We start from the raw sequence: 24,631 nt of genomic DNA, 5'->3' as shown, positions 1-24,631 counted from the left end.
ATATTGGAGTTAGATATTCATTGTGTCTATTATAAATTGTTTCGTGCTCATACAATTAAAAATTATATCGATGGCTTTATTAAATAATTACCCTCCGTACAATTAAAAGTTAAAATAGATAGCTACTAACATAAAAACAAGGCAATTTTATTATTTTACCAAAGTACAGATCTAATGTAAATGTGATGCGGTCAATAATATAAATTTTAATTGGAAATTGTAGTAAGAATAAAGTATGTTTTGAATTGGATTGCTTTTAAGTGATTGTAAGTGGTTTTCTAAGTTAACATTGAAATGCATAAGAAATGAAGGATATAAAATGTCTTACATTTTGAAAAACTATTAGGATTCAATTATAGAAGTCGATTTGTGCTAAATTAAAATATTTCATTTGTATAAATTTGTATAACATGAAATTTTAAAAAGTCTAATCATCTATGATCATCCACTTTTATTCTGAAAGTTGTTTCTTTCAGTCACAATTTACAAATGAAATATTTCGATTTAGTACAAAATCAACGTCCATAATTGAAATCATAGTGTCCTGTAGTCTTATAATAATATAGGTGCTCTTGAAAATTGTAAAATGTATGCAGTATTTAATAAGAATCACGTTAATTATAAAGGAGTGTATCATCTGTAATGAATAACGCTTTAAAAATTTAAAAAGGCATAAAAATAAATAATGTCCAGAAAAAAGTAACAAAGAGGAGAATTACACTCAGGTCAAAATATTAAGAGCCTAGACTGCATTACTAGATAAAAACTTACATTTAAATTGAAAAAATATCGGGAAAGCTAGTTAAGTATACTTGTATTTTGGTTTACATGACTACCAAAAAGAATCGGAAATGGGGAAATTCATTGCTTCTCTAACTCATCCATTATAAGAAAAAATCATGGTACAAAGTAAAAAAATTAGAAAAACTTAGGTATTTGCAAAGCACTTAAGATAAATCGAACATCGCATTTTTGTTCCTTATTTACGAAAACTATGTAAAAAGATCAATTCAATACAGATGGCGACATTGCGGATGTCTACTAGCCTCAGTATTTTCTTTTCTTATTTTCTGCAAAAATAAGTTTTCCAAAATTTTAGGTATTTACAGGATAGTACGTAATTGAATTCAATATCCGCTGCCATATTTGGCAAATATATAAAGCACATGCTAGAATAATGAAAACTTTAATTTAGAATAAATATAGAACTGCATTTTTGCCAAGCCAAAACAAACGGTGTGTTCAAAATTTTCAGAAAAACACTTATGCTTCTTGGCCTCTTATTTTCAATTTACATCAATAGAATGTGTTCGAATATTGTTGCAGTACGGTCATATTTTGGAGTTCGGCCTCAATTCGTTTTTTGCTCCCTAATAAAAAATTGCACTAATTTAATTTTTTAAATTAATTATAAGGTACATTTATTTCTTGTTTTTTTTTAAATTGTATAATATTACATAATTTTATAGTTTTGTTTTGGTTTTTCGTTAAAATTACGACCTTTTAAACAATCTTCTATTTTTCTTCTTTTTTTTTTGTATTTACAATTAAATTTTTTCATAAAATTGGACTTAAATTTAATTGACTTTTTTTGTTTTGTGAATAAATTAAAAAAAATAATAATTTTCTCTCATAATATTAAAAAATTAAATAATTAAATATATATAATTTAAAATATGTTTAATTCAACAATAGCTATGAATGTTATAAAGTAGGTTTTTGAATTTTTTTATTTAAATATTAAATTATAAAGAAATATTGAAATTGAGGCGAGACTTAGCAATTAGAAAACTGAAATTACAAATCATTACTTTCTTGTTATATACTTAATTTTTCTGCAATTAGTTTTCCACTTTAATAAATTTAAAAGAAAATGAGAAATCCGAGATTTAACATATTGTATATATTTTACTTATTTAAGAATAAAAATTTCGGATTTTACAAGCTCCAGTTACAATTTGAAATGTATCAGACGCTGTTGTTAATTGATTAAATTAAATTTAACATTATCGTATAGATTTCTACTTCTCCTCGTTCATTGTTTATTGAACATAAATATATCAAATAATATTGAAAATTAAGAGGGTTTTCGTTTATTCAGTTCTAGAATAATTCTAACTTGTAGTACGTTCGAAAATTCATGCTACATACACTGAAAATATAGATCGTTCAGAAATTACTGACTGCAATAAAGTGCATTCGGAAATTCAATCTGCAATAAAGAAATGTTAGAAATGTAGGGCAGACCTCTAGTATTAATTTTGTCGCTGCTTCATCGAATTTGTTTTTTTAAATTTAAAAATTCAAAAAAAATTTTAAATTTCAAAATGTCATATATTCAGGTATTGAAGGGTTATTAAAGTAAGTTTTCTTTAAGTTTTCAAATCTTGTTAAAATTGCCTTATTTTGCAGCGAATTGGGTGGCGAAAAGTATTGGGATACAATTTCATAAACAATGTCATTTCTGTTATATTCGAACGATAGATTATTTAGAAATTTCAGAATTTGTAAACTGCGTAAACAAAAAAAGCTTAGCTAAAGTTTTTGCATACTGTTTAACGCTGCAATTTAGAAATTTTAGTTCTAATGTATGCAGTGTGCATAAACGAAAACCCGCAAATTATTTTTAAATATCAACTTATATGAATAGATAAAAGGCTACTTGTAATTTCTAATCTGTAATGTAAGTTAGTTTAATTTGTATGAAGTTATGGTTGAAAATTTGGAGTTCGACGCATTTACATATTATTTCAAAAATTTCGTATGAGCATACAATGTAGAAAATAAATGCAAAAGTGTATTATAAACGTAAAATTAATGTAGAAAAGAGAAAGTGTTTCAGATTTCATATTCATTTGTGAATTTGGTTTTAATTATTAAATTCTTTGATATATTCGTAAATCAATTAAAAAATTAATGAAACATTGTTAATTAAGTTCCTTGTGTACTTGTAACAATCTGTATTTTTTTTTATAACATTCTGGATTTGAAACTATTTTAAAAAGTTCGTCTAATAATTTGGCTCTTGTAAACTCCTAATGTTCATTATTTGATGAATTTTTGATTGATAATCAATTCAAATGTTGTCACTTTAATGTTCAAGTTTTTTAAAACAATTAGTGAATTTGTATACCTACTCTAAAAGAGTTGAATGTCATCTAAAATAGTTGAATGTCATTTTGTGCTCATGGGGACGAGGTAATTTTTTATTATTTTAAAATGGTCAGCGTTTTGTTCAAATTTTGGAAATTATTAAATATAATCAATAAGATTGAAATGTTAAAGAACGAGACTGATTTTTAATCGGAAGAATCCCACATAAAGGAACTTGAAGAGACTTACGGTTTATAACACTAATTTCTTAAATTTTCAAAAAAATAGATTTTATAAGAATTTTAAAACAAAATAAAAAAATATTCTAAAATAAAACCTACACATAGAAGCTTTGGACTATAGAAATAGAATGTTTTAGCTGGTTTGCTTAGGGCTTAGAGGCAAGACTGCTACGAAAAAGAAATCGAATTCTTCAAAACTAATACCAAAGTTTTCAAAAATGGTAATGAATAATATTGTGTGTTGTCAAAACACCAGCGCCAAACTTCAGATTTTGAAATACATAACTTCATACAAATTGAACTTAATGGATGAACACTTAACTAATATACAATGACATATAAGAAATAAAAAAATTTACTATGGCTAAAAAAAATCTGATGTTAAAAGTCTGATTTTGTTATTACCGAATACAATGTACAAGTACATATGACTAGATTTCTTAAAATTACAAAAGAATAAATTATTTTACACATATTAATATATTTACATATAAATGTTATGTATGTAGGTATATAATTTTTTAAATCACATTTTCTTTATTATTTTTATAAGCGACTTTTCAATTCAATAAGACAATTTCGCCTCTTTTTTTTAAAGATTTAAAATGCCTTTTCCAATTATTACTTTCCATATTTTTTTATTTCTGACAATAATTTCAAATTAATTTCGTACCTGTCTCATATTTTTATTAATATTAAGGCTATTTGTATTTCCAAAACTGAAAATAACTTCTATAACATGTCCACGGACGGGCGGTCGGACGGACGGAGAGTGAAACTAATTATAATTTGCATCGATTACAAAAATATACACAATTATTGTTAATTCTTCTTTGCTGATGGAGAATACTAGAGAATATTCTTTTAGATATATTAAGAAGTGATCTGAGCTTAAAACCACTTTTGTTTATGTGATTGGAAGAGAAATTCTAAACTTCACTTTAAAATTTAATGTGAAGCCGAATTTGTTATTGTTGCCCATTTATTGCAACAATGACATAACTCAAAAAATACGATTTCTAAGTTATTTATACAGGAATAAGCATTTAAAATAATCTTATTATGTGCAGAAATTGTTGTTCTCCAGCTCCAAAATTATACAATTAATTTGTTTACAATAAATTGTAAAATACTTAAACCTTAAAAACATATTTTCTCCTAAACTTTCCAAAAATTTGATTTTCTAAAATATGCAAATTTTGAATAAAGTCAGTGTTGCAACAAGCAATCGATTTGTTCTCTTAGTTCTCAGAAATTAAACATATTTAATAAGACTTAATTGTCAGAAAACTAAAAATGGAATATAAAAAGTTGCCATATCTGCAGAATGTCGCATATTTTTGTATAACTTGTTATTGCTTTCAAATTTCCAATTTTACTCTTTTAATATTTTTTTACAATATTTGTTTTTTTTTTTTTTAAATCTAATAAATTCGTCTTTTTTGTTGATTTTAAATATTACAATTTACATTTACTTTAATAAAAAAAAGAAAAGATTTTTTGAAAAATTTAAACATACTGTGATTTTAGCTATGATTTTTAAAATAAGTTATGACTGATAATCCTGATAATTATGATAGTTACATGACAGATTTGAACTTGACTGTTCAAATACATAAATTATTTACAAATACAAATTTATTTTCAATTAAAATTTTTTACTCTTTTTAAATTTCATTATTATTAAAATAAGAATTTTGCATTAAATATAATTTATCAATTGGATTTATACTGTTTGGGCCACTGCTATTACTATGACCATGATGACCATTATTATTATTATTATTGTTTAAATTGTTAAATGCATCATGTGCAGAATTATTGTGACCACCATTACCATTACTATTAAGATCTAAATTTTTTAATGATATTGTATCTGATGTTCCTTCATCATTTAAATCAAAATTACTGCCATCCAAAGATAAATCTGAACTACAAAAACTATCATTTGAATTTGTAGGAAAATCTAAAAACCAAAAAAATTAAATAATTATTTTGAAATTAAAAAATATTAAAAATTTTAAAAATTACCATCTGGTGAATATGGTAAATTTGGATTTAAGGGTTGATTTGATGAATATGAACCATCTAAACCTAAATAATTTCCATGTTCGCTATTTGGTGATTCTTGTTTTATACTTTTATCATCTTTATCTTTATCAGAACCATCAGAATTTTTACTACCATCTTTATTTGCTTTCCTTTGAATTTTTTTCATTTTTGCACGTTGATTTTGAAACCAGACTTGTACAACTCTTACTGATAAACCAGTATCTTTAGCTAATGCTTCACGAACTTTACGACATGGTTTTGGTGATGATTCAAATGATGCTTTAAATTGTTTACGTTGTACTGCTGTTAATATTGTTCTTGGTCTTTTTGGACCACGTCTACCATCACGCGAACGATGATGATGATGATGATGATGGTGATGATGATGTGGATGTAATAATCCATCATCATAATAATCATCATCACAATTTTGTACTAAATATAATTCTTTTTCAAAATCATGACGACATATCAATTGTCCGCCACGCATTAAAAATTGTTCACCTTTTTGTAATGGTTGACAACATATGCAACATGTAAAACATTGTAAATGAAATATATAATGAAGATTTGGTCTCATAACCATATCATTTGGTAAAATTCGACCACAACATCTTGTGCATTTTATACTAAAGAATCTATAGTTTAACAAAAAAATTAAATTAGAGGATAATGTAATTATTAATCTAGATTTTAGTTTTAAATTTAAGGTTAAGATTCGATACTTACTTATCATAGTCCATTTTACATAAAATTTTTGAATCTCTAACATAGCATGTATGATTTAATTGTATTCCACAGTATGTACATCTTAAACAACTTTCATGCCAACTAACGTCAGCAATTTTCATGAGGTATCTATCTTGTATTTTAAGTCCACAGCCTTCGCATATTTCATAATTCTTTTCACATTTTATGGTACCAACTTCTGAAATAATACAAAATTGAAAAATTAGTCAATAATATTCACAATAGTTTAAAATTAAATTCGATCACACACGTAAAAGTTTGAAATTTTTTAATATATAAGAGTATTTGGATCCAAGTGTACAAATAATTTGGAGTCAGAGTGTACAAATCAAACATTTTTCATGCAACTTGTCCGATTCGATTAAATTTTGATAAAAATCTAATGTGTTCGTGATTCTTGTTTCACGGAAAATGTAAAAAGTTCCTGATATCTAAATCTTGTCTGAGTAGTACCACTTTTACGATATCAAATTTTAGGTTTTTATTTTGCCATAAACTTTCAGTTCAGCACTGCAATTAATTGAGGATTTTCGATTTCGCCTTAGAATATTTGATATTCTTAGAATAATTGGATTATTGTTTGTCATAATTTTATTAAAGAGCAATAATATTTTAAAATTACTTGATTTTTTTTTTTTTAAATATTGAAGGACATGCCAACTATGTATGTATTTTTTTGTAGTATGTTTAGATACATATTTATGTATTTGCGTATAAAAAATGTCTAAGTTCAAATCAAATTTTTAAAAAGAACAAGACAATATAAAGACTAATGGTGTTTTTATAAACGGAAAATAACAATGAAAACACTGCAAAAAACTTTACTCTTTTATTCTCCTTCTTGGTTTTATGAATCCTTTTTGAATACAGAGTTTGATCTGCTTCTAGATGTTGTCACACTAATGCAGACGTATTATTTCAATAAGTATTCTGCCATTTTTTCATTTCTCGTTTTAGTTGTTTTTCATTTTGACTCTCATTTTGTTAATGCGAAATATAAATGAAGATGCAAACGTAAATGCTATAAAATTTTGTGTTCAAAAGAAGAAGTATGTTAAAGCGGCAACCATAATTCAAATTTTAAGAGACATCTTCTGCATTCTTTAAACGATGTGTGCAAAAAATTCTCAATTAAAGGTTAAATTAAAAATTCTCAATTTGTATATGAGCACACTCTAAAAGTATGCAATGGAATTTAAAAATTTTCACGGAAAATAAATGATTTCAAATGGAAAACCAAGTAAGTCGAAAAATTTAAAATTTTCGGGAGAAGAAGAAAAAATTTAAATATTTTTATATTAGCCCTAATTTTGTCACTAGAATAAAAATATATTATTTTCTAAGCCATAGAATTGTTATTTATGAAAAATAAAATTTCAAACGAACTGTAAAAATAAACAAAATAATTTACAAAATTTAAGTGTTTCAACTTGAAGTCTGTTGATATACCAATAGTTAAACCTAGTATTTTTTTTAAATACTATATAATTTTTAATACTTTTATCAATTATCTAGTTCTAGAAACGAAAATACTAAACTAAATATAAATGTGATAAATTCGAAAATAAAACATCCCTCGGATCCTCATCATAAATCTCTTTTAATCGTTTTTCACACTCAGTGTACTATATCAAAATATACACGGGTATTTAAAGGTATGATATGTACAGTTATAAATTAAATAGGTATTAATTTTTATTATAAACGTGAACGTTATATAATAAACTTTAGTCTAATCTACCATAAAAAATATTTTAATATTTTTATTACCAACTCAATAAAGTTCATGTTTTTTTTTTTCTGTCCTCCAAAAATTTTTTATATTGTTCCAAAAATTATAGAAAAAACAGAAAAATCATAGTAGATTTTGATATTAATTTTTTTATTTTTTTTTATAAAATCTATGTATATACTACATACATACATAATGTAGCTATTTGCGTGTATGTATCTTTAAATACTGGCACGCCAATTTTAAAACGCCCAAGTCATTTTAACTAATTTTTGGGAAAATGAAAAAATTATCTAAAAGATTATACTGTTCTTTTTTGTAATACATTGTACGGGGTGTGCGAGACTTGATTATACTTCTGATATAGAGAGGAGGTATAGAATTTGTCCAGACTTATGTATAAAAGTCTTATAGATCTTTTCTATCTCAATTTATTAAGTCTTAAAGTTGATGTCTTTGTTCCAATATTTACATTTTTCTTATAAGTCGGGAAAAAGGACAGTTAAAATAAATTTGGCGTATCATTGGCGGCAACAAATTTCTCGTTTTGCAAAATTAAAATTAAAAAAAATCAAACATTTTTGTTCTAATCGTTATTTACCTGTTGCACTAAATTTTACTATTCATTTTTACGAGAAGAGAAAGATGATATTCTAATCTTCATTTTTATGTGAATCGCAAATTAGTTGCAAAAGTCTCAGAAATAACAGGTCTAGAAAGTAAGAACCTGAATCAAACCATTTTAAGAATGTAAATTGTTGGAGTGTTTTTTGTAGCGCGCTTTTAATGTACTTAGATTTAAGAAGCGCCATTAATCTACTTGAGATCGTCAAATTGTGTGGTTAAGAGGTCCATTTCAAAAACAACCAATTTGAAAGTCTACAAGTTTCATTTTCTTCTATTTCTAGTTGCCATTAATATAGTGTGTAGGCAAATAACCAATTGACTGATTTCAATTTTTTCGCATCTTTTGTGTGAATTTTTTCTGATTTGCATAATAGGTGTTTGAGCAAAAATTTGTAAAATTAGCAGGATTTCTCGAAAAGTTCATTTACATGTTTTTAAAATTAAATGGCGTGTATTTACATATCCGAATATCAATATATTACTGCATAAGTCTAAAGGCTTTATCATGTTAACTAACACATTAATAATGAAAAAAATTTTTAACCAAAAATTCATCTATATTTGGACTACTTTAATTCGTAATTCGATAAGGTGATTTTTATACCAACATACTTTAATCGTAATACCACATATACAAGTTGACATATACTTACTTACTCACTACTTACTTACAGTTATGTTAAATAAATTATAATATATTATGTATTATGAATAAATATATTGTGAGATTTGAAATCTTGGCTGAACTAAAAATGGATCACAAAGAAAAAGGAGGAAAAAAAAACATAAATATTCATGTGGAATATTTATTACATGTCCTGGATATCGCGCGGTTATAAATTCCAATGATATATGGCGTAACAAATAATAAAAATAAGCCAACAAAAAAAAATTCTATTTTATAGCACTCTTTGGCATTATTGCAATAAAAATTTTCCTATATATTGATTGTTAGAAATTATAGGTAAATAAAATTAATGTATAAAATAATAGGATAAACATTTTTATATACAAAATACGTTCAAAATATCTAGGAATTGTACATGAACTTGTCCCATCAGTAAGGCAGTGTTACAAAAGAAAAAAAAATATATTACAGGTGTTTGTTGGAAATTTTATTTACTCGAACAAAGTAGCAACTCATACGATCTTATGTATACGTAGTACATACAGAGACATAAGTCAGCTTTAGCAATTAAATAAGATATTCTTTAAATGCAACAATTTCTTCCAAAGGATTCTTGTAGCGGCATTGTTACAGAATGTACTATAATTTTGTTATTGATATTTTTGGAAAATAAAAGTTGATCATCCATGCGATATGGTGATATTACATGTACTTATATATAGGAGCATCTAAAATATATTAAATTGTAAAGAATCTATAGCAAAAATCGAAATTTAATGTCAGCTACATTGTGTGTAAAAACAAAATTTGGATTTTCAACAAAGACCGAACTCGTTGAATTTGTGTCATTGTATTAAAGTCAGTTTAATTATGATTTAATGACTATAGTCCAAATGAGTTCAATATTGTGGAAATTTTGAAAACGTTATCATACAATAATTTATGAGAATTTAAATTGCAATTCGGAAACTGATTGAAGTGAGATTAAAATCATATATGAACATACATAAATTATCATTGGGGTTTTATTGGTGTTTCTTACACATAAACTAAAGTAATGGCGCTTATTTTCCGCCTTGTCTTGGAATTTATGTTTTGGGTGAAGCAGTAAATATTTAATAAATTCAATACGACTATATGATTAAATCTTAAATTTCAGTTTCAAAATATTTTTAATTCATAACTTTTTACTTTTATTCATAAAGAGTTTATTTTTTCATTTTTATGAGTATGACAATTTGACTTCTTTTCATTGAAAATTTTTTCAAGATAATTTCAAAATTGAGGATAATTTTAAATTATCTTAATGGAAATTTCTTCATGCAACTGCAGAACAGATGAATGACGTAATCAAAGGAACGAGTTAAAGGCAGAAAAATTCATTAAAAAAATTTTTCTCCTCGAACTGGACTCGAACCAGTGACCTACCGCTTTCTAGGCGGACGCTCTATCAACTGAGCTACAGAGGCATGAAGAAATTGCCGACGAAATGTTCTCTACAATTTTAAAATTTTTCCTAAAACCATGGGTAAGATTACAGCAACTAATTTATTTGTACTCAAAATGGCCATTGACATGGAAATAAATTAAAATAAGAAACACAGAAATTTATTTTAAAATAACAGAGAATAATTTAAAATAAAAATGGTCATCACTTTATGATTTTTATATAATTTGAATATGCTAAACTAAACTCATAATTGCTACTAAACTTATCACATAATAAAATCATACATCAGTCAAAAAATACAATCTTTCTATTAAGTCAAACTTTTGAACTTTAATTTGAAATTAAAAAAGAAAATGAATTTTTATTGAAATCAATAAATTATCAATTGAATCAGTTGTTCTACACTAATTTATTGAAATACACAACTGAATTTTTGACGGAATATAGACCAAATTTCGGACTTGCAGCAGTATTACGAGCTACCAAGTGCATTTCAAACAGTTTTTACTTGCAGTTATACAACTAATAATGCATACCTCCACATGCACACATGCACAGTTCAAATTAATTTTTTCTACAATTGAAATAATCCCAATTCAGATTTTAAATTGAATTCTGACAAAATTGAATTTGAATTTTTCTTAATTAATTAATTCATGACAAATCAATTGTGAATAATATTAGATGGTAGATTGTGAATGATATTAGCTCTGCACTCGTAGTCAGTTTGTCTGTTAATATAAAATTATAATTTTATTAACTGCTGTGTCTCGTATTTTTTAATGCAATAAGTTTTTTCTTTTTGATATTACAAACGACGTACCAAGAATATTATAATGAAATTTTCCAAAAAAAAAAAAGAATTGTTAAATTTTCTAGAATATCAAATAAAAAAAATCAATAATTTTTTATTACCATTTTTTTTTTGAATGGGTAAAGCTTTAAAAAAAACCCCTAATTGATTTATAATACACATACAAGTGTATTTTGATATCCAGTTATAAAAAACTAATCAAAAAATAAACAGTCTCTGATAATATCGTTTTCTTTATAAACACATTTATTTATGTATACAGGGTGATTTAGGCTTATGGTACTAAAGTAAATAAAATCTTCGTTAACGAATAAAACACCTAAAATTTTAATATTCCAACGGCTAATCCTTAGTTTTCTTTAAAATAGCTATGAAACTAAGAAGTTTGAAAGAATAAGGATTATCGAGATAAAAGGAAGCTAGAAATGGTCAGCACATAACCGACCGCAAGTGTATTGTTCAGTTTATAAGTGTTGCACAAGATTGTAAAAATAGCTTTTAAACAATTCTTTCAAAGTTTAAGGCCGCTAATGAGCTTCTAATTGAAATGCCAAGAAAAATCTAAATTTGGCTCTTAGTAGAGTTTCGCTTTGTGCCATTCAAATTAGTTAAAAAGTTCGTCAATTACAAAATCCGGTAAAAAACAATAAATTCCAAGAAATTCTATCAATGAGAGGTGCGATATACCATAAAAGTTGTTCAATCCGTGATATAGCCAAAGTAAACTTATATACACAAAAAATTTCATAAAAATCGGTACAAGTGTTCGCATACAGATCGACTGTGTCGTATAATGCAATGACTTCGAACCATTAATTATTGTGTTTTAAATCAGTCAGATGAAGGCCTAATATTGTTCCTGAAATTTTCTTTAAAACTATTTATCTCGGAAATGGCCTAGTTTTCTCTTAAAACAAATTTTTATCGATGGAACATTGATGTTGTATTCTCGACATTGCAATCACCCTGTTATAAATTTTATTATCTATTTATAATATTAAAGTGTAAGTGTTATTATACATAAAAATTTCCAAATTAGCACATTCAAACACAAATGTACAAATAATTTTCCAATCAATATAGAAAAAAAAAAATATTATCGTTTCTGTAACCACACTCTTCTTCGCACCACTCCTCGGTTTTACAATTTCTTATACATTTGCATTTCAAAATTTCAAAATAGGACTTCAACTTTCACCATATAAATTGGTTGTTATTGTCCTTATCATAAAAAGAAAATCACATATTAATGTTTATTCGCGTTGTTTTTTTTTTTCGCTGTTTGTAGGAGATTTTCGTGTTTATTTTAAGGGAAATCATTGTTTGATTAACATACATACATAATAAATTATTGTTTGTAAGTATGTACGGAAATATGTTTGTGGTTTATGTAAATTCTTATAAGTTGAGTGTATCAATTGTTTTTGCCTTTCTTTTTTTATTTTCCTTGTTAATATTTGATTAGAAAACATTTGATAAGTGCTTTAGATAAGGAAATAACAAACAAACTGATAAAATGACAAAAATGTCAATCAATAATTAGTTTTTAATACAAGTGGATAATAATTAAAAAAAAAAATTTTTAATAAATAGTTACCTAGCCAGAGACTGGTTCTTACATGAAACATTTATTTCAAAAGAACTCAGTTTCTATTAATTGAGACTATGAGTGTTATGATTAACAATAAAAAAATTTTTGGCGCCATGAGGTAGCAATATGAAAGCAATTACGTTTCAAGAAATATAAACGCCCATATACATAATTCGTGACCCGTGATAGATTGTGAGAAGCACATAGCACAAAGAAAACAACATGCTGCCAGTAGTTTTCTAATTTTTAGCACAAAATTCTTTTGACTTTAATTTAAATCTACAGGGTGATTTTGTAAAGAACACAATTTTTAAGCGAGTCAGAACTGCGTAAATCTCTTATTTAAAAGTAGATGTCAGGTGCTGGTTAATACACAACAGTTGCCGTGCACAAAATCTGTGATATTTCTACTTTTTTGCATTGTATCTCCCTCCTTTTTTAAAAGCTACTTAGGTTCATGTAGATCAACTAACGTAATAAATTTGGAAAGATTTGGAAATTTCTTTTCCTAAACGTTAGGTAAATAAATTTTCCAGAATTTTTTTAAATCGAATTATTTTTCCATTTTTAAAGCATAATTAAGCTGCTTAAAGTTTTTATTAAGAAATTTCAAAGGTTTTTCGAAAATGTTCATATATTTCGATTTTATGTTGAAAACTACCAAAAAATGTATAATTTATTGTTTAATCATTTTATTTTTTCTGTACCATTCCAGTTCAATTTTTATGCCAGATCGGTCGCAAACACACTCAGCTTAAGAATGTTAGTTCAATATGTCAAAAACCTTAAGTAAAAAAAATCATTTCTGTAATAATATAGTTGACATTCAATTTGACAATTAATATTTTTTGTTGGTTTCATTTTAACTTGAAGTCTTTTTGTATTCGTTTGAAGTAAATTTGAATTCACCAACTAATTACTAATAATATTATTATTGCAAAAAAGGATCCTTTCAATTTTATATTTTAAAAACTTAAATAAATTTCTCATCTTTCCCTATGTTTGTTGCAATATGATTGAAATGAAAAACCATAAAAATACTCTTTTTGATAAAAACATTTAAGGTCTATTTAAACATAAAAAGGCATAAAATCGTTCGTATGAAAAAGATAGTCCTCCATATTTATTCCTCATTATATGTATATCGTGATAATCATTTTACATATAAAGCTATATGTTTATAGTGTATATGCCAACAATTTATAAAACTAAAAAAATCATTAGGTTATCACAGCCGCCAAATATTCAGTGAAAAAGAAGCTTAAGATTTTTATATACGCTAGGATCACACTATGAATCAAATTTAATATAAAAAAGTTAATGTTCAAATCTACTCAGCTTTAAATATTAAATAAGCAGGTAAGTAGCTTAATTGGTAGATAGGTAAGTATATTCAATATTATATATAGGTAAAGGGGTGGTTAATGTCAAGAGGAAACCTGAAAATTTCCTTTTTCCGACAACAATATTCAAAAACTTTTTCAAGAAAAACCATTTTTTTCTTTTTAAAGTTCAGAAAATTCAATTTACAAACAAAAGTATAATGCATGTATGTACACACATATATATGTGTATTGCATATAAACTGTTTTTCTTATTGTTCCTATTCATATAAGATGTCCCGTTTAGATGTAGAAATAACATTTTGTTGTTTAGTTGCATCCAATCAGTCAATGATTTTATTAATTTAAGTGGAAAGTATACTAACTCTCTTATTGATTTTCTTTTCTATTAAGAATTAAAGGAAAATGTAGCATGTAGACCTGGTATAACGAAATTAATTCTAAATTTAAGTGAAATTTATTTAATTTTGTAGTAAACAGTTTACAGGGATTTATTAACTTTCTTAGTTTGAGTTTAGACGCGTGCCTACATCAAAAATTTAAAATTTTCTTATAAAAAATTCAAAAACAAAAAAAAAATTTAAATTAACACTTAATTACCGAAGCTTTATCTTATGAGAGAGAAGTTGGGACGGAAGAATCTTTTATTCAGACGGTTTCATTTCCATCAGCATATTATAAAGTTACTGTAGATAATGGCTGTTCTTAGTTTCATAAAATTCAAATCGACACGATCTAGTAACTTATGCACGTAAGTCGTATATGCATAAGTTAAGACAAGCGTTACATTTTCCGTATACTCAGAAATAGTAAAATTTGATTAAGATCTAAAAAATTTTATCTCGAAGTGTCTATATAAGAAAAAATTTTCTTTATTTGGTCGTATTTCTGTTCATTTAGAATTTTGAAATGATTAGAGAAACCTACAATTAGAATCCATCTAACTCCAAGTATTTCTCAAACTTTTTTCTGACATTTAGAGAGTTTCAGACATAGAATTATATATTTTTACTTCGTGCCATAATAACTTTTCTTTGTTTATTGACGGCGCCTTTGATGTGTAAAATTGAAAGTAATTACAAATTAAATTAAAATTAATTTTCTCTATTCTTTTGTCGAATTGTTTTTTGTGTCATTATAACGCGCAAAGTACTATATTGTATGCATGTAGATTTTATTAAACTGTCATTTTACATAAATTTTTTTACCTCAACTAACAACCTCATACATAATTCCTCAACTAACAAACAACGAAAATTTACGATGTTCACACGTTAAACAAAGACCAATTTAATAAATAACGTTGAAAGTGATATGAAACACAAAAAGTTCTGTTGAAAATACCACTTGACACCGAGCACGTTCTCAGTCCTTTTATTTCTAAGCAGCGTTTCCACATGAATACAATTATATCGATTTAGATACATTTTTGCTTTAAAATTTAGCTTGGATACAAAGATTCTCTAATCTGTCTAAATGTCGAAATTGGCTACATTTTAAAATTTTACTGAAATATGGATACGTTTCTTTCTCGAACACTAAATAAATGTTACAAAACTTTTGAAGTGCTACTAATATTAAATCGCAAAATTGATTTATCTTCAAAAAAATGTTATTTGCTGACTAAAAAAAAATTGTCCGTTTTCATGGTGAATCGATTTTATCGCATAATTCAACAGCTACAGAACATATTATATTTTCTGACCTTAACTTTCAAAATGTAATAGAAATTGCGTGTGATTTCTTAAAGAATTTACTATAAATAACGAAACTCACATTGTTGAATAAAGCAAATTAATATTATTTATTAGTTTATTTGTATAAAATAAGATAGCTTAGTATAATAATTCTACTTTAGGAGGCTGGATACATTTTGGATACATTTATTTCTTGAAATTGGATACATTTTGTTTTTATTGAGTAGGAACACTGTTTCTAATTTACTCTCTTTAATTTAAATTTTTTTCCGATTTTTAAAGAGTTCATAAAAAATACACAATATAATTCAATAGAATATAATATATTCAAAGATATACAGAATGGAACTTCTATTTCTCGAATAATTTCTATTTCTCGAATTGTTTGAAAAAAGTGCAATGCAATCGTTGCCATCTGATTTTAATCGCAGAACCACCAATATGAACTAAAATTTTAAATTATAAAATAAATATTTAATTTCAGATTTTTAAAGTAGCGAATGACAAAATTGAAAAGTTATAGTGTTTTCCATAATTATAGAGACAAAATTCTTTTGAACACCAACAATATAATTAAATTACGATAATAAAATTACGATAAATTGTTAAAATTTTAATATTTTAATTTAAAAGGATTAATTATATAATTTTGCTATTATAACTAGGACACCTCTTATCTGATATACACATATGTATGTATGTATGATTATAATATTGAATTTTAAATAATTTCATTTTCTTTTCTTGATTTTTTCTTAAGTTTAATTTTTTTATCGATCGATTTTCTTTTCGCACAGTTTGAAACTTTTTCTTCGGCTTTTTCTTTTATGGTTTTTTTTTCAAACTTTATATTATGGGCAATAAGTACAGTTAAAGAAACAAAAAGAAATAGGAAAACAAAAAAGAAAAAGTTGGGAAAAGTTTTTTATTTTTTAAAGTTCTTTTCGTATATAAAATGCTTTTCGTGTAGACTTTTTGAAAACATGGCGTTTTAAAGACAAAATAAGAAAAAAAAAGCAAAAAGGAAAGTAAGAAATTGATAAAAACAAAAAAAAAGCATTATGAGGAATAAAGGACGACGACGCCATCATAACTTTATCAAAACTACAGGTACAAAAAAAATAATAACAAGCGAGCGTTTTATACCAAATCAACCAAATATATACGAAAGGTCGTATAATGATTTCCAGCTGGAAATTCAATCTGAATATTAGGTTTTTCTATAACAAAAAACTGAGTTTATTTTTATTTTTATAATATTTTGCATACATACATATACATATACAATAAGAATGTAATATAAATAATATAAGTATATAAGTAAAGTAAGCCCATAGTAGTAGAAAATATACCAGTCTATACAGTAATGTTTGCAGATGTGTGTTTAGTACATAATTATATGGGGTGAATTTTATAGGTTTAACGTGAATTGTTTGTAGTAATCGAAAAAAAATAAGGGGATTATAAACAATACGAACCTACGTATACCTATGTAAGGATGTCAAAGAGTAAGGTTGAGTCTAAAATTTTTATATTAAGAAGATTTTTGTTTTTTTTTTTTCTTCAATTTCGTATTCTGTATTAGTAGGATAATTTAAAAGTATAATTTTTATAGTTTAAATTTTTCTCCCTTAAAAAAAATTGTGGTTTTTTTCTGTTTTAAATTCTTATTTTTTTATTTTTTATTGTTCTCATTTTTGCTTCTTCATAATATAAACTTTAAAAACATCATAAAAAATGAAATGAGAATTCAGACATAAAAAGAAAATGGCAATAATTGTGTGTGCAATGAACTTATAAGGATAATAAAAATATAAATACAAAAAAAAAAAATAAATAAAACATAAAAATAAAAATAAAACTTTAGAATAACAAATTAAGGACAACAACGTGTATTTTTTATTTGTTTTTTAGTATTTTATTATAAAATATAAATGTATATGAGCCTATATTATAAATGTATAAGAATATAGAGATGTTTGTATATGCATTTATGTTTATAAGGAAAATAATGACATAATAATAAATAATTGTTATTATAGGTGTGCATAAAATGTATTTGAACCTGGCTGGATTGTTTATAGTTTAATGTGCCTACAACAATTTTATTCTATATACAATAATTTAATTTTATATAAGTAACAACTTAATATAAGTATATTATGTAAGTACTTTAGTTATGATTATATTAAAATATAAAAAATAATGTATTTATTTATTGAAGGATAATATTATATAGGATAACAAATATATTATTGAGAAAATATATTTTATAAGAAAAAAATAAATAAAAATAAAATTTAATTTATATAATTCTTATATAGTTATATATTAATGTAAATAAGCAGTGTAGAGTCTAACGAATGTTGTGTTAGATTGAACTTATTTTTAAATAAAAATTGAGGTTTTCAACAGTCACAATTGAATAAATAGTTTGGAGTTGAGATTTTTCTTGTATTCACACTCATTTGCAAATGAACATCCACATGGTATCTGACGAATGGTTAAGGCACTGACCCTTTACCAAGAGATCTCGAGGTTTAAAACCTGGTTAGGCTACTATAAAAACAAACTTATGATATTATTATAGATAAATATACAATAAAATATAGTAAAATGTTAATATAAAAGTGATCAACCCCATATATCCGTAAGATTGGGTATTAAATATAAACAACAATACCACTATTACTATTAATAGCCTTCAATATTTAAGATATTAGAAAAAAACTACGGCGGGCTGATAACCATCTAGTTATAACTCAATAATTTTTGAAACTAAAGTTTAAATATAAATTTAAGTTAAAGACTTTAATGCGTCCAAGTGGAGTAAGGAAAAAAAAATAACATGTACTTGTGATTGGGTTTTTCAAATTGTTGCATTTCGTTTTAATTCGCTTTATTTCTTAATACGGTAGATATTTTATTACAAACATATTTTTGCGGTACTATACTTGTTCTAGTACAAGTAATAAAATTTATGAAAATTTTGTTCGGTTAAGGTTTTAAAATCAGTTGGTGTTATAAGGTTTTTACTCTAACATACTTTTTAAATTTATAATTAATATTTTATAAATTAAAAATTACATTATGATATAGTGGTCGGAACATGAGAATGCCAAACTGTCATTTGTTTGTCTAAAGTAAAGTAAGGCCATAAAAACTGTTCTAGCAACTGTTAAAATTCTAGCAACTGTTAAAATCAAATGGAACTGTTCTGAATATTAGAGAAAATTTGCAAATTATAAAAATCATTGTGAAAATTATCACAACTTATTAATGAAAAATTTCAAAAATTTCCATAAATTTCAAAAAAGTATAAAGTTTTAAAAAAAATGTTGGATTAAGAAAAGGTGAACATCAAAAGAGAACGCGATATCAATTACAGTTGATGAAAAGATGCTCTCTGAAGTTGAATCAAAGCATCATCGTATTTAAATTGAAAATTTCTGAAAAAAATTGAAAATGAAACAATTCTCGTTTATCTTGAAGTATGGAGTCCTCGCTTTCTATTTAACTCAACAGAATTCTACTGTGTGTATATGTATGTGTAGATTTATTCAAATTGTACTTCAAATATCATATAATATATACATATATATATATGTATCAAGATAATTGCAAATTGATGTGGTCAATTAGAGGTTAAAGAACGAATGGTTTTATGCTTTAAAGGTAAAAAAAAAGAGTAAACTTGTATTAAAAATTGGGTAAGATTTTCAAAATAATTTTATTTTAGTATAAAAAATAAATTCAAATGAAGTGAAAGTATAAGTATATTAAATTTATGAACATGCGTACATACATTCGTACTGATACTGTGTTTACTGACTATACGTAAAGGCAAAGGAGGAGATGATAAAATTTTTACAATTAATTTTTTTTTTCTTTGTACAACTTTTATAAAAAATTTTAAATAGTTGAAAATTGTTTTGTTTAAATTTCTTAAAGGTATAATAAAGTCTATATAATAAAGTCAATATTAAATTAAAGAAAGTGTAAAGTGTTTCAAGATTTTCCTTGGATATTTCATTCAAATCCATTTAGTTTATCAAATACAAATAAATATTTTTGGCTTTTAGTAGAACATTTAACAAGAAAAGTAACAAGAAAGTGTGCTTTTCATTTTAAATTTCTCACCCCCTCTCTAGAGAGGTAGAAATTTCAAATCTTATACAAGCCGGTAAGGTCAACAAAGAAATCATTTTTCTTGAAGAAGATTTTAATCTATCACCATTTGTCCATTTTCTTTATAACTCTTCTATCAAAATATTTCACAAAAAAATGTAGTAAAATAATTTGACAAAACATGTCAAATATCACTGCATGTTAATTTTATTATTTCATTAAAATGTTAATTTCTGACTTTAATTGTTGAAGAGAACTGAGCAATATCCAATTTCTAAAATCATTGGTTTGATTTTCTGTTCAATATTTGAAGTTCAACTAAATGCTTTCCAACCAATATCATAGTTTGGAATTCAACGTACTTTAAAAGCACAACGGATAATAAGTAGGAGTGAGAAGATTTTAAGATTAAGATTTAATTTGAAAAAGTAAAAATATTTTATAAACTCTGTGTGTTTCATTTTTCCATTTCAAGAGTTAAGGAATCAGAAATTTACTTTGAGTAATAAAATGATCAACAATAGACTTCAGTTTTGGGCAATTAAATTTTCTGAAAATTTGCATTAGCAGATTGTTCATATATTTGTATAGAATGTATAAGGATTTATTGTGGCTCTCCCCCCATAAGTGTGGGTCAAGTTCTACAGCACTCGCCCCTGACCCACCGTCCTGGTGAACCCGAGCAACTTGTTAAGCTCGGAAGACTGATTCATATTTTCTTTTGTTTTTAATTTTGTTTCACTATCAAAAAGTTATGGTTTTCAAAATAAATAGTAACTCGAATTTAATTCGACAAACTCTTACAAAATTTGACGCACGTTGAATTCTATCGAAAACAAATAATTTTAATTAATATTAGTTCTTAAGTTGTAATCTTTCTTTTAAGGTTTCATTTTTATTTAATCAACTTATTGAAAAAGTTTTTGTTGCACTAAAACTCAAAACGTTGTCAGACCATTTAAGCATTAGACCAAAACTGTCAGACCATTTAAACATTGGACTAAAATATTTCGGAAAAATATGTATATGGTATGGTGATTTGTTCGACAACTTCATCAGGGTTTTAATTTATATATTAGTTGCCGAAAGTATCATCAATAGTTTTCAAAGAGTTCCAAATCCCTCTGATTTTATTTAATAAATAAAATATGTAATATAGATAGGAAAAAAATCCTTTATTAATACCAAAAGTAATTTTGTTTCAATTTCAATGATTTTCCATAAATCTATTAATATGAATGCAGAGTGAGACTAAAATATATTGAACATGAAGTTGAAAATTTCGAAATTTTACTTATTAAAAATTTCAAATTCTTCGTTCCATTTTAATTATGAATATTGAAAAAATGTAGGCCAAGGTTTAATACTTTTACTTTAATTCATTAAAAAAAAATTATTAAAATTTTTTCATGTCTGCGTTCTCAAAGTTTTTGTTTTTTTTTTTTAAAAACGAGAAAAACATAAAAAATTTATTTTTTAATATTCAAGGAAAACGTTTTTAAAAGGAAAATGTTAGAAGATGATTGTGAAGTTGAAAATTCTTATTAGAAATTCGCAAATTTAATGGAAATATTTCTATATATATTTAGTTGTATGTGTATATATGTTTGTATTTTAGTATTTTTATAGAGATTAACGATTTGATAAATTAAAGGCAATGGCATAGCAAGCTAGTAATACTTTTCTTTTTAATAAACTCGAACTAGCTACAAAAGTTCAAGTGTAAGGATTGAAGAACAACAAAAAATTCTTGTTGATTTAAGTGCAACAAGAATTGTCAAGGATCAAATAGAATTCTTGGTATGCTTTCTAGTTTTTCTTTTAATTTGAATGTGCTTTTAATTTGAGAGTTAATCTAATAAAGTCTACCAGGATTTGAGAAAAATTAACCATAATCTAAAATCAAACTCAATTAACAGCACATTAATAATTATTTGGGTTTCGTCTCTGTAACAACTTGTCGGATTTCATCTTCCAAAGTCAAACTATTAATGTTTCTTATAAAATAATAATTTATAAACCTCTTTAAATATTGAAACCCCAAGAGTAGAAGACCCTAGTAGGGTTGTTATGTCAATTGACAATTGGGTGTGTTTCTTTCCTTCATCAAATATTTGTTTTAATAAATCAAATCTAATATTTACTCTATACCAAATCGTATAACTTTGTTGAAATCCTAGTTTGTGCGAATTCGAATATTCTTCCACATTTCAGTTAGACTTCTTTTAACAATTAAAATTTCGCTTATTAAGAAAAATTTTAATTTACTTTTATTTTCGTTCAACAATTTTCAGATGTTTTCCAATGTAAAATTAATCGTAACAGAGACACGTTATCTGAAAAATTTATAAAAAGGGCAACACGATTTTTTTATATGTTATTCGAAGTCTAAAATAGTACACTAAGCCGAAATTCTATATGGATTATGGAAAATCTATATTTTTTCAAATTAACATGTGATTAAAGTTGTCCCACGATGTTGTGTTGTGTTATTTTGAACCTATTCTAAGACGAAGTAGTTAAAAATTGGTTTTGTTTAGAAAACTGTAATCTCTTTCAATTAAATATATTCTATTAAATCATGCGATGAATCTTAAAGAATATCATAACAATATTTGAAATTTAATTTTCATTTTTATAAACAAAGCTTGATTTTAAATAATGTTAAATTTTACTTCTAATTTAGTGAATAGTTTGAATTTTTCAATTCAATTATGTAATTGAAAACAGGGATAAAAAAATAATTTTGTATTACAAGCCAAGGTTGTTTCGTTGTTTCAATACTATTGATGAAAAGCAAATTGTTTGGATACAAAACTCTTTATTTCAAACAAAATTTCCCATTTCTCCTCAATCCATGTTAATTTTCAACTCTGAATAATAATCGTAGTGTAATTTTTAGAATCAGCTTTTCGAATTCAATGAAATTACTCTTGCCAAATGTACCAAATTTCTTTTATATAATATACCAAATGTAATTCAATTAATAATATAATTGATAAAGAATCACGGATATTTTAACTATTTAATTCTTATTAAATCAAATCATAGTAAACAACGTTCGACGTTAAGCAAACAGCTTTAAAAAAATTTTAATAATTTAAAAAAAATAAATTGCAAATATTTTTAAGAAACATACCAGTTTTACCATTATTTGAATCTAATGTTTTTATGGATCCAATATTAATTGTACCATTAAGTGGTGTTTGTTGATGATGCATAAGGCCATTACTATTTAAACTTGTTGGGACGGGATAAAATTCTAACATTTTTGTTATAAATAAAAATTTGTATATCTCCTTGAGTTTTGTAAAGAAATTATTATTTTTTTATTTCAGAGATTTCTGATGTTTTTTAGCCAATCTCATTGAATATTAAAATTTAGAAGAGCAAATAAAATTCATAAATTTTTGCCACAAAATTTATAATAATTATTAAATTAAAATAAAATTGTATTTAATAGTAAAATATTATTTTCAATAATAAATTCATAATGTTATTTTTAATATTAAAAATTTATTTTCATTATTTTTCATTAAAATTTTCATATCACTTGTTTTTTATGTTAAATTTATTATTAGAAATCCCATATAAATTTTTATTATACAAGATTAATAATTCTTTTATTATTAAACATTTCTTAATTTTCTCAATTTATTAACTTTTAATTATAGTGATAATTTTAAAATAAAATTTGTTACCGTAACTTTACAACAAAAATTTCATGAAATTAAAGAAAAAAAAGCAATGAAATTTTTCTTGTGATTTTGGTAACACTTGTTACCGCGTTTTTATTTTATTTTTCTTATATAAAAATATTATGACTTTTTAAATTTATGATTATTATTTGAAAGCGCCCCTATGACTTCAAATTTTTTTAAAATATAGCTACTAAATAAAAATTATTTAAATTATAAAATTCTTTAAATAATTACGCGAATATTTGCAATATAATAGAACGAATATTATAAATGTCAAATTGTCTAAAATAAAAGTTGACGAACAACACGAATAATACGCGCTTTTAGTACACGTCCACTCACAGTGAATTACAAATATTTAATGATCGACAGCAATATAATTATGAAAATAAAAGTGCAAAATAATAAAAACAATAATAATAAAATAACAACAAAAAATAAGAAAATATGGGAAAAATTTTTGCTTTTATGTATACAAAATTTTTCATATCCACAGAGTTGCAGCAATCATCCATCCGATATTCAATAAATCCGTGTCACCCTTCTATTTAAAAAAAAAGAAAAGAAGAACCAGAAACAAAAAGAACAACAAAAAATTTAATATTGTCATATGTGATCCCTAAAAAGAAATGTCACTCTTAAAATAAACAAATGCAAGAGAAAAATTCTAAAAGAAAAAGTAAAGCAAAAAAAAAAAAACAAAACAATGACAATTCCAAAATAACAAAAAAGCAAAAAAAAAAATTCAAAAATATTTTCTTAATTTTCTATAATCTCTCAAAA

The 24,631-nt window shown here is 24.9% G+C and overlaps 1 protein-coding gene across 1 annotated transcript; it reads right to left on the bottom strand.

Moving 5' to 3' along the window:
• Nucleotides 1-4,939: 4,939 nt before the first annotated feature.
• LOC129609217 (LIM homeobox transcription factor 1-beta) lies at nt 4,940-23,462 on the bottom strand. Its single transcript, XM_055521145.1, has 4 exons — nt 23,287-23,462; nt 6,117-6,315; nt 5,367-6,025; nt 4,940-5,301 (listed from the first exon to the last, which is right to left on the bottom strand). The coding sequence occupies exons 1-4, from the start codon at nt 23,414-23,416 to the stop codon at nt 5,003-5,005; spliced, it is 1,287 nt and encodes a 428-aa protein (XP_055377120.1). The 5' UTR covers nt 23,417-23,462; the 3' UTR covers nt 4,940-5,002.
• Between the last annotated feature and the right edge of the window lie 1,169 nt (nt 23,463-24,631).

The sequence above is a fragment of the Condylostylus longicornis genome, unplaced genomic scaffold (genome assembly GCF_029603195.1).
Source record: "Condylostylus longicornis isolate FDR11 unplaced genomic scaffold, ASM2960319v2 ptg000038l, whole genome shotgun sequence".
Lineage (NCBI taxonomy): Eukaryota > Metazoa > Arthropoda > Insecta > Diptera > Dolichopodidae > Condylostylus > Condylostylus longicornis.
This window is presented reverse-complemented; position numbering and strand designations above follow the sequence as displayed.

What these genes read in the sequence shown, in the direction of transcription:
- LOC129609217 (XM_055521145.1), bottom strand. Translation starts at nt 23,416, where the DNA reads ATGTTAGAATTTTATCCCGTCCCAACAAGTTTAAATAGTAATGGCCTT. An exon ending in TGTAAAATGGACTATGATAA is followed by an intron (nt 6,026 to 6,116) that starts GTAAGTATCGAA and finishes GTTAAACTATAG; the next exon opens with ATTCTTTAGTATAAAATGCA. An exon ending in TTTACCATATTCACCAGATG is followed by an intron (nt 5,302 to 5,366) that starts GTAATTTTTAAA and finishes TTTGGTTTTTAG; the next exon opens with ATTTTCCTACAAATTCAAAT.